General features: G+C 47.2%; 1 protein-coding gene across 2 annotated transcripts in view; it reads right to left on the bottom strand.

The window, feature by feature from the left end:
• Positions 1-8,095: 8,095 nt before the first annotated feature.
• GTF2A1L (general transcription factor IIA subunit 1 like) overlaps positions 8,096-11,620 on the bottom strand; it is a 37,620-nt gene continuing 34,095 nt past the window's right edge. The window contains exons 8-9 of one of the 2 annotated variants that reach the window (XM_050951869.1): positions 11,511-11,600; positions 8,096-8,997 (exon numbers count right to left, since the gene is read on the bottom strand). In XM_050951869.1, the coding sequence (XP_050807826.1) occupies positions 8,890-8,997; positions 11,511-11,600 (198 nt within the window). In that variant the 3' untranslated portion in view covers positions 8,096-8,889. The remainder of the gene's footprint in view (positions 8,998-11,510; positions 11,601-11,620) is intronic. The other variant, XM_050951871.1, reaches the window with a different exon arrangement.

The following is an 11,620-nucleotide window of genomic DNA, read 5'->3' as shown; positions in this document are numbered from 1 at the left end:
GGAGGGGCAATTCCTGTGCCTGAGTTCACATGCTCAGAGCAAACATTTTCAAAATTATAAAGCAAAATTTACATATTTTCTTATAGCATGGAATGCAGGCATTACAAGTGGGATTAATGCATGCTGCAATTTACAAGCATTTCAGAGTCTAAATATTACAAAAATTCTCATAAGACTGATTCCTGTTTTTAACAAAACTAACATACAGGTGACCTGGTCTAGTCTTAAGCTATGAATTTGTTAGTTCTTATGTTATGTCTGCAGACTGGGCAAGAGCTGCCAGCTGGCTTGCCAGCATCTCACTGGCCCCCCTTATTTCCACCCTCTCAAACTGGAATGTGGCAAATTAAGACTAGATGGAGCTAACTGAACAGACAGGGCTAGCCCCAGGCCTCCTTGCTCTTAAAAAGGGCATGCCACCCTAAAACACCTATCCATACAGGAGGTGTCTTCAAATCTTTTTCAGTTAGTAGTAGGTTTGTATCTTGGCACAGAAAGGTTTACATCTCTCATGCATTTTTATCCAGACTATATCCTCTTTATAGGACTGACAGCTCATGGCAAATATGAAGTTTTAATGAGAAGCAGATTTATGAAGCTGAGAATAAATATCTGAAAAACATTTAACTGGGTTGAGAGGTAAACTTTAAAAAAAAATAATATTTGAGATCACAGTAATGCACAAAACATCATCTTAAAGGTCATGGCACATCTATCCCATTAAAATTACTGGAGGCTGAAAACAGTGACTTATAAGGCAAATGCTCTCTCAGCCATAGTTTTGCTTTCCCAATTCTGTTGCTTATTGTTTCTGAACTCAGAGTTTTATCAATTTTGTGCTAATCTCTGTGTGTGTGTGTATGGATGTAAGCACATTACAGAACAGAGTAATGTGCTCATCTTTCCATTACATATGCTCATGTATGCCATTACAACTCCCATATTGAAAATGTCAGCAGAATAAGGTCAGAACTACTCAGATCAGTACATCCATCTGACTGTACTGAACTTGACAAGACTATATGTTCATGCATATAGGAGGATTCATACGGTAAGAGATTTAACCCACCCCTGCATAGCATCCCCAAACGTGTATTTTTAAAAATTTCTTTGGGAACTGTGACAAAGTTCCTCCTCTGCTTTGGTGGGTCTTGCACTTTCTGGTGGATTTGCTTGCCTGAAAGATTCACGGCAGCCCTCAATTTGGCCACTTTCACTAGTAATTCAAACCTGCCATTCACTCAGCTAACCTCATCACTGGCCAGCATGGGAAAAGGGAAGAGAACAAACCCCACAGTCTCTGTTGTCCCACCTAGTGGGTTGGGGACAGACCAGATCCCTTCTCCAAATTAGACCTTCCCCTCCGATACGACTCTTAGTCTAGGTCAACTCCTCCTGTGTCAAATGGGGAGTTCGGGAAGAACCCAGGCCCACCCTCTTCCCTGGGTTCCAGTCCAGGGCCCTGTGGATAGCAGCTGTCTGCAACATCTCCTGAACCAGCTGCATGACAGGTAGAACACCCTGGGCTACTTCCCCATGTCTCCCTCCAGCACCTTCTTTATCCTTACCACAGGACCTTTCTCCTGATAACACTTGTACTACTCAGTCTTCCAGAAGCATGCCCTCTTGCTCCCAGTGCCTTGCACGCACCAGACCAACTGAACAGAGGTCTTTTTTTTAAACCAGGTGCCCTGATTAGCCTGTCAGCCTCAGTTGGTTTTAGTAGATTCCTAATTGGCTCCAGGTGTCCTAATTAAGCTGCTGGCTTTAACTGGAGCTAGTAAATTCCTTATTGTTCTGGAACTGCCCCTGTTAATTTACCTAGGGAAAAGAGACCTGCTTAATTTGAGGCTTCTGTCTCTATCTTCAATCACTTTCCTGTAGCCCTCTGGAGTGGAGGGAGAGAGGAAGGGGGCTACTGCAGGTGGTGGTGGTGCTGGTAGGTCCTGGGCTCTCGCTGCTGCTGCTCCAGCTACTCCCCTTTCTCCCCAGCCCACCACTGCTCCCACTTGGGACCTAGGGGCACCTCCCACAGTGCATCCAGATGAGCAGGATGGTCCCACCTGTGGAGGAGGGTGCAGTGGGGGTACCACTGGGCATGGGAGAGGGCCTGCTGCAAGAAGAGTCTTTCCTCTCTCGTGCCACCTCACTGCTACCTCCCTGAGTCCACGTGCCATCGCCTTTCCCTCATGACCTGACCCCAGCTAGCCAGCCTACAGATAACACCATGAAAGGCTGGGTCCTTGTATAGGGGAAGTGGGGCAAGCAGAAGGCTTGGGCGCAGCTCCTCCTTTCTGACATGGAGGATGCAGAGGCCCGTCCCCCCCATAAGACCAGGAAGGGAGCCATAGACACTGAACTTTCTTGTCTTGCCCCCAAGTGGGTTCCATCCACTGGAGCTGGCTGGGGAAGACATAGCAGCAATGGGGGGCAGCACTGCCTCTCCTCCAGAGTCCCTCCTTGAGGGGGCCAGTGATGGAGCCCCTCCTGCCTCCTTTCCATCTGAGCCCCCTACAAACTCTGAGGCAAGCATCGCTTTAGGAGCCAGCAGGGAGGTCCCTGGGGCGGTGGGTGACTTCTCCTCCATATTTGAATAGATCAAGGCCCTGGGTCTGACCCTGCTCACAATCCCAGTTCCACTCCTCTCCTTTACTCTGCTGATCAGTCCCATAACGAGGGTAAGTCAAGCCCCAGAGCATCCCTGCCGGAACAAAAGCTGTGCGCAGCTCTCCCGGCTGCTGCTGCCTATGGCAGGAGTCTCCAAACTCCGGCCCAGGGCTTTCATTTGTCCAGCCCTCCAACCAACAGGAGAGAAGCGAACAGCTGAGTAGGTACGCAGAGCAGGGGGGGGGGGGGCGGTCGCCGGCAGCAGCTCACGTGGGGCGGCAGCACAGCTGAACTGTGCAGAAGTGTGAGTACCTCTGGGAGCCAGTGTCCCCTCAGAAGGGAAGCCAACTTAGGGGAGAGTCGCTGCTGCAGCCGAGCAGATACAGGAAGAAGCAAACAGGCAGGTTGCAGCTGAGTAGGCACACTGAGCAGGCAGGGGGAGGGGCTGCTGGCCGGCAGCAGCTCATGCGGGTGGGGTAGCTCAGCTGAGCTGAGCTGTGCAGAGGGGTGAGTGCCCCCGGGAGCCAGTGTCCCCCCAAAAGGGGAGCCAACTTAGGGGAGAGTTGGTGCTGCAGCCGAGCAGGCACGGACCCCTGCCTTGAGAGTAAAAATACAAGCCAGATGCTTAATTACATCTCCAATAAATGGAGTAAAGAAAATGGAAATTAACAATTTCATAAGGGTTAAATTTTAACTACAGCACAAAGAGAACCAAACAGTATTTGTATGATGCAAATAGGAGTTTTTAGAAATAAAATGAAAAAGATGTGAAATGATTTTTAATATATTGACAAATATTTTGTGTGATTTCACAGTACCTGCATCGATTAACTTTTATACCTGATTTAGAATTTAATGCAACACTGACACAGTAGAGTACTGTTGTTTTCTTAATGATTTTGCATATATTTGCATATATTTAATTTCTTTCACAGTCACTTCAGCCCGTGAAGCCCCTTCAAAAATCTAATATGGCGCTCATCTCATAAAGCTGGCCTATGGCAACAGATGCGGCAGGAGGCTGAGGCAGCCGGCTGCTGCACGTCAGAAGGAGGAGGGGGAGGAACACAAGTGCTTCTCAGCCCTCCCCTCCCCCAGCACTCATCTGGAGGAGATGCCAAGGGGGCTTCCAGTGGGAAACAGGATCATCTGCAGTGGACCTCACTCACCTGAGCAGCCCCTGGGGCTTTCATTAGTGTTTGGACCCTGTGATCTCTCCCCCCCCCCCCCGCCTGCTACCACTGGGCAAGGGGCAGCCCCATCCCCCACCCCCAGTGAGGCTATGGCGAGGGGCAGCAGGGGAGGAAGGAAGCCACATGTGATGGCAGTCCCCTCCCCCCTAGCACCCACCACCGCCTCCCAGAGTCCACACCCCCTCTCCGGCCCCCAAACTCTGACCCAGAAGCTGCACCCAGCCCTCCGCACTCCCTTCCAGAGCCTGCACCCCTCCACCCAGCACCTAAACTCTGTCCCAGAGCCTGTAACTCTATCTCCTTCCTCCACACTCCCTCCTGCACCCAAACTGTCCCGGAGCCAGCACTCCTCACCCCCTACCCACACACCTTCTCCTGCCCCCAAACTCCCTCCCAGAGCATGCACCTAGCCCTCTGCACTCCCTCCCAGAGCCTGCACTCCTCCACCCATCCTGCACCCCACCCCATGCCCCAGCCCGAAGCCTGCACCCAACACCCAAACTCCATCCCAGAGCCTGCACCCCAAACTCCATCCCAGAGCTCAACCTCTCAACTGTCCTACACCCCAATCCCCCGCCCCAGCTGAAGGCCTGCACCCCAGACCTTCTTCCTCCACCCAAACTCCCTCACAGAACCTTAGGCAGGTGGGAGGCAGAGTTCGGGGTGGGTGGGCTCTGAGCATTCTGGGCACCACCAAAATTTCTACAAACCTGCTGCCCCTGATACTTGGAGGGGGGGTGAGGAGGCAAGTGGCAAGTAAGTGGCTGGAGGGGGACAAATTTCCAAGATTCACACTCCCCCGGCCGAGTGCGGCAAGTCCTGCGATCCCGCTCCCCCGGCTGGAGCCCCGCAACCCATGGTCCCGCTCCCCCGGCCAGAGCACGGCAAATCCCGCGGCCCCGCTACACCCGCCGGAGCCCTGCAACCCCGCATCCCAGCTGCTTTGGCCGGAGTCCCACAACCCCACGGCCTCGGTCCCTCGGCCTGAAAGTGCCAAGCGTGGCTGCCCCACTTCTGTGGCTGGAGCCCCGCAATCCAGCGGCCCTGCTACCACCCCCGGAGCGCGGAAATTCGAAGTGCTGCCAGGAGAGTACATGCCCCACGAATCAGCCCGCATTGGCTAAAGCTGGCCCTGTCCACCTCCTCCCCGTCCACCACTGCTTCCACTCGGGCCCTGAGGGGCACATCCCCCAGGATGCAGAGATGAGCGGCAGGGCTGCCTTCACTGCATGCAGTCTGGTGGGCCATGTGGAGAAGGGTGAGGTGGGGGTACTGCCAGGCACAGGACAGAGCCTGCCTCAAGAAGCATTTTCCCTCCCTTGTGCCACCCCACCGCTACCTCCCTGAGTCTCCGCGCCATCACTTTTGCCCCCTCAGCCCAACCCTTACTAGCCAGCCCGCAGATAACACCATGGAGGGCTGGGTCCTTGTACAGGGGAAGTGGGGCAAGCAGAAGGCTGGGGCTCAGTTTCTCCCATCTGATGTGGAGGATGCAGAGACTCCTCATAAGACCAGGAAGCAGGCCATAGATGCCAAGCCTTCTGCTTTGCACCCAAGTGAGCAGGGCCGGCTCCAGACCACAGCACGCCAAGCAGGGGGTGCTCTGCTCATTGCCGGGAAGGCGGCAGGCGGCTTCGGTGGAGCTCCCGCAGGTGTGCCTGTGGAGGGTCCACTGGTTCCGCAGCTCTGGTGGAGCATCTGCAGGCACGCCTGCGGGAGGTCCACCGGAGCCGCGCGACCACCGGACCCCCCGCAGGGAAGCCTGCGGGAGAACCACTGGAGCCGCGGGACCGGCGAGCAGCAGAGTGCCCACCGCGGTGTGCCGCTGTGCTTGGGGCGGCAAAATTGCTAGAGCTGGCCCTGCAAGTGAGTTCCATCCACCAGAGCCAGCTAGGGAAGACGTGGCAGCAAGGAGAGGCAGCACTGCCCCTCTTCTGGAGTCCCTCCCCCTTTGAGGGGGCTCTGATGGAGCACCTCCAGCCCCCTTGCCACCTCTGGCCCCTGCAACCTCCGAGGGAAGTGTCGCTTTGGGTGCCAGCAGGGAAGTCCCTGGGGTGGTGGGTGACTTCTCCATATTCAAGGAGATTGGGGTCAGACCCAGGGCGTTAGTCACTCGGGGAGGACTACGCTCTGCCAGCGGGCCTCAGTCTAGGCAACTTTATACTGTCATCCCCCCCTTCCCATGACTGCTGCTCCCACTCTCACTTCCGCGGAGCCCCTGCACTCTTCCACCTGCCCGGCCACAGCCGACACCTCGCTAAAGGCCACCAAGCCCTTCTGTGGCATGAGGGAGACCCTGGTGCACGTATATCTGGAGTGCACCAGGTTGCAGCCCCTATTCTGATTCCTCTTAGATATCCTGTTACGTTTTTGGCTGCATTTTTCCCCTCATCTCCTTATCTATGCATTCCCTATCTGTAGGCCCACAAAGTCACAGGACCTCCTTGTCAAGGGGGTTGGACTAGATGATCTCCTGAGGTCCTTTCCAACCCTAATATTCTATGATTCAACCTCCTTCTTGCATTGGCCAAAATGGCCATCTGCAAGACGAGAGAGAGGAGTTGGCTGCCAGGGTTTCCTGCAACTGCAGAGCTTATTTCCAATCCTCTTGTCTGCTCACGCATCTGGGGAGAGTTCCTCTGGGCAGTGTCCGCTGACTACCTTGACACCTTCGAGGAACAGTGGGCACTGTTCAGGGTTCTCTACTCGGTGTCCCCATATGGTTCCCTTCATTTAGCCCTGTGACATCACTCCTGTCCATTATATCTTTAGTTGTTCCCCGTAATTAACTGAGATCACAGACCTTGTGAATCCTCCCCTTAGGCTGCAGGAGGTCCTTTAGCAGGATTACTTTCCTGTAGCCATCTGGTCTGATCTCATCACAGAACATAATTCCCATAACCACAAATTAGGAATATGCAACAAAATTCATGTCTCAGAGAAGTTAAAACTTGCCAGCAAAAGACACTAGCCTCCCTACACTGGATAAAGCTTAGATTAAACAGGTGGGACATTCTGTGAAGCCTAAGAGTTGGCCTGTCAGACCACCAGAAGAAGCAGATTCCCCAAGTGATGATCTTCCACCTCCCCTGAGGGAACATAGTACAAATTAAATGCATCAGCAGCCAGAATAGTTCAGCTGACTTCAAATCTCTTGAGTTTGAGGTTTTGCTCGCTCCATTCTCTAGCTAGGAGTTTTCCTCTCATATCTCTCCTTCCAACCCTTCAACCTTCCCCCTCCTCCCACTACCACTGCACACCCCACCCCAGTGAGATATCTGCATCTCTCCCAAAGGGGTGGAGATCCTGCCATGCTCCCTGGTATTTCCTGTCAGCATTAAGAAGCTCAGAGCAGGATGAGGAGGCAGCAGAAATGGGAGAGAAACAGAGGGGCCTTTCACTAGGCTGTTGTGCACTCTTTTTGCTATCAGAAGTACCATTCTGTTTTAAACAGATCCTGCTCACTACTGCTGACAACTCACCTGGAGAAGGCAGAAGGAGTAAGAAACAGATGGGGGCAGACAGTAGGAAGCACTGCCTCCAAGGATGGTGTAGTCTTCACCCATCTCCTCTCAAAAGTAAGACAAAGGGTATGGCTAGCCATGCGAGTGCTGTGTCCAAAGCTGCATGAGATAGTACCATGGTAATCAGGAGATCTTGAGTCAGCTTAGAAGAATCATCCACATGAATAAGGAAATCATCCAGATCAACAAGATTTAGCAGTTCCAGCACCAAGTTCCAGAAAATACAATAAACTCAAGCAAGGAGGCAAATGTGCAGTGGGGTGGTGTAACAGAATACTGGGCTTTGACACACATACATATGCCCCAGGCAGCCTGTTATGGTCCTTTAACACTGGGAGATGTAGTTATTGGTCACAAGTCTGCTACTAGTCACGTGCTTTGCAGATGTCACATATCAGGCATCTTACAAGAGTAGCAGACAGGTGAAACCCAGGGTCAGGGAAGGCGCTCTTCACAACTGCCATGCAGGAGAACTGATCTGACTGTGAATACACCTCAGCTGCGGAGGGCTACACAAGACCCTGAGGGGTGGCAAATTGGTTTTCAATAATTGTTTCTAGGTGAATAAAGAAAAAGCTTTGAGCAATGCAACTGGGTCCTTGTTAAGTCTATGATTTCAGCTTCCCGAGCTGGTGCATCCAGCTCCCCACTCCCTTTTGGCATGCATATGTTTCCTATTAAAGCATTATTTACTTTTAAGAAGCATCAAAAGAACAATTCATGACTAGAAATCTGAATGAGATGATATTGTATCTTTTTTATTAGGCACAGTCAGTTTATATCACTCACAGTTTATTAGTGTATTCAGAATGTAATGAGTGTGTACAGAAGCAAAGTTAAATGGCTTAGTACACACTATGACAATAAGGTACTTTTTTTTAAATGAGACTATTTATTGCTCCTCAGTACATATCATATTTGAAGAAAATGCAACAACTGAAAACAATGCTGAAGTCTTGTTAACTCAAGGATCCTCTATCCATATATTCTGAGTTGCACTGATAGCTTCAGACTAAAGGCAGACGATACACACTTCACCAGAAGGATCATATGCAAGGGGGGAGCGGGGGAGAAAGGTATAGCTAAAACACATCAGCATCTTTTAACAAAATAAACTTCACTGTAATATCTGTGAATTTCACAATCTTATTTCTTTTAACATAAATCACTAAGAATTATGTTGCCTAACACTGTAAAAATCATTGCATTTTAACTTATCAAGAAAAAAGGAGTTGAAGTTACATAAATGTAGCTACTTGTTATTCCGTTTACAGATCCAACACACTAGTTGTTAATTAAAGCTATTCATTCTGATTATACTTCTTTTAGTAAAAAGGTAACAATATAAATCAGAAAACAAACAGAAGAACAGTGAACATAAAACAGTCTTAATTTTCATTTATTAGAAACAAAACTAATTTTCAATTTCATATATTTTATTTAACAAATGCAGTTTCATTTTCATTTTTTAAATTGCAAAACATAGCAAGTTCAGAAGCTCTTCACTGAAGGTTATATAACATTTTGTAATAAAAAAAATTATACTTCACTTATCCAGTGAGGATTTACCACTCCGCATCTCCAATGGCTTTTGCGAACACATAATCTTTACCCCCGAAGCACATTACTCCATCTTTCAAATAGAACTTCCATTTGTTCTTACTTCGATGAATCTGATTAAAAAAAATGAAAATCAGTGCCCCCAAAAGTGTGTTACTAGGACATCTTCAGAAACTGACTGATTTCTAAAAATTAAACAAAGCTGGTGGGGGGCTGAAGGACTGAAGTTAACCTTTGTTAGCACTAAATACATAAAAAACTGCTTCTCTGAACAAAGCTCAGATATGGAGTACTGTGAAAGTCTTGACATGCCAGAGAAAAGATTGAGAGATACACTCTCAAATATCAACACCTTGATTGCATGACTTGTGGGCGCAGCTACCCATGTCTGTATATTGCATTTTTGTATTTTGCATGCAGTTCTGGACATGGTAGGATAGTAGGAGAAAGCCAAAATAATATACAGCAACCAAAAATATGGCTAAAAAGCACAATGTTCCACACAAAACAGGTATGAATGTATTCAAATAGGTGTAAAAATATGGTTTCATACTGTAGACCTATAAAAAAAGTTCTGTGCAATACAAAAATCTTTGAGCATAAGCTTTCGTGGGCTACAGCCCACTTCATCAGACACATCCTGTAGCCCACAAAAGCTTATGCTCAAATAAATTTGTTAGTCTCTAAGGTGCCACAAGTACTCCTGTTCTTTTTGCGGCTACAGACTAACACGGCTGCTACTCTGAAACAAAAAATCTTTGTAGTTCATCTTGAAAGGCATGGAATTAAATGGTTTTACAGATTCCTCAGATTCTCAACTTGATTTGGTTTTCAAGACTAGCAAACAAAGAATGCCTCCTGATTTTCTGGTTATGATATTTGTGATAGAAGAATTTTTTTTTCAAAGAGCTAAAACATGTTAGAATGACAGTCAACCCACTTCTATCCTCCCACTATGTTTAATAGCCCTAAAGATAATTAGGAACAGAATTACAAGATAATTATATTCTGCCTTTTGGCCAGAGACCATGGTTTCAATCACTCCTCCCTCCATTAGAAATTTTTTCAGTAAAACTGGTCTGTCTGGGAAAAGTAACCAATATACCAGCGAGCCAACATATTATTTCATAGCAAAAAGAAAAAAAAAAAAAGGTGGGGGGCAAGAAAGACAGACTTTCCGGCCAATCCATAGCTCTCAAATTCTAATCACATCTGTTATGAAATCCCTTCACGGCAGCTCTGGTTTCAAGCTGCACATTGATATAAATATATTTCAGACCAAATTTTCCATTCATCCATATAAAATTTTAATTTGAGAGAGGAACATTTTAAAATTCTAGCACTTATAGTATTAAGTATCGTAGGGAGAAATACAGTATAACAATACAAATAATGTAGTTCCGATTCAGATGAGCTTTCTATACAACTGACCCTCTAAATTTTTCAAAAGTGACTAGCGATTTTGGTGCCAAATTTGACACACCTTAAATGGCCTGATTTTCTGAGATCAAGTGCTCATCGCTTTCTAAATCTCAGATTCCTTTAAGGCATTTCAAGTTTGGCACCTAAAATTAGTAATCACTTTGGAAAATGTAGGCCCCTATTTCCAAAAGCCACATATTTGACAAAAATAAAATTTGCTGAAGCTGAAACTTTCCATTATTTCAAGATAAGATGTAATTCTAACTAAGTTTGGTTTTCCAGTTTGAGTTCCAGATACACAAAAGCAAAAAAGCAGCCACCTGAATTCCAAAGGGTTTGTTTGATTCTAAACTAGCTCAGAAAGAACTTTATTGTGAACAGTAACACAGGACAGGCTATTTGTCTTCATTAAGAACTTTGCTTATTTGAAAAGATGAATTTGTGGTAAATATTTTTAAAATCCTTTTAGGAATATTTTACTACCAGATAAGGATGCATACTCTTCCCTTCTTATTGCTCACTCAGTCCATACTTAACTTTACTCATGAGTAGTTTTATTGAATCCACTGCAATTATTCATCTCACTAAATTTAAGGATGTGTATGTGCCTGCAGGACTGGGACACATTACACCCTGATGCACTGCAGAACAGCAATCCCAAACCACAAAAAACAAACGCAAAACCACCACCACACCACAAAGCAGAATATACTGGTAAATTGTCAATGAAAATTGTAATAACCAAGAATGAGCTAGGTCAGCAACAATCTGAACAAAAACCATAACAGTTCAAACAGCAGGTCTGTAGCAGCCTTCCCTGAATAGCTGCACACCCTCAGAACTACACATGCGCACACCCGCACCCTTAAATAGGAACAGCAGCACTGAATTCAGGCAGCAGGAACCAGGAAACAAAATAGGAACAGAGAGCAGGAAAGCAACACACACACACACACACACACGTAAGAAGTTTCTCCTTTTACAGGAAAACTGTAGATGAATTTTCAAACAATAGTGCAAATAAGTTTACATTCTTTTGTTTTTTTATGTGCATTTCAAACAACAGATGATTAAATTATTTAAAATACTGATGACACAACTGACAGACAGACATTCTCCACACACACGCATCCCCAAAAATAACTCTTACCAGAAATGAATGGGCTAAAATTACTGTTTAAAGGAACAGGATTATACACTGTACCTTGTCATACTGACAAACTATAACGTTATCTGTGTCAAACAAGTCTGGTGTGTCCTGCTCACTGACATCATCACTGGAATTTAAAGGATCCTGGAGAATAAAGGTCACAT

Source organism: Gopherus flavomarginatus, chromosome 4, assembly GCF_025201925.1.
Source record: "Gopherus flavomarginatus isolate rGopFla2 chromosome 4, rGopFla2.mat.asm, whole genome shotgun sequence".
Classification (NCBI taxonomy): Eukaryota; Metazoa; Chordata; order Testudines; family Testudinidae; genus Gopherus; species Gopherus flavomarginatus.
This window is presented reverse-complemented; position numbering and strand designations above follow the sequence as displayed.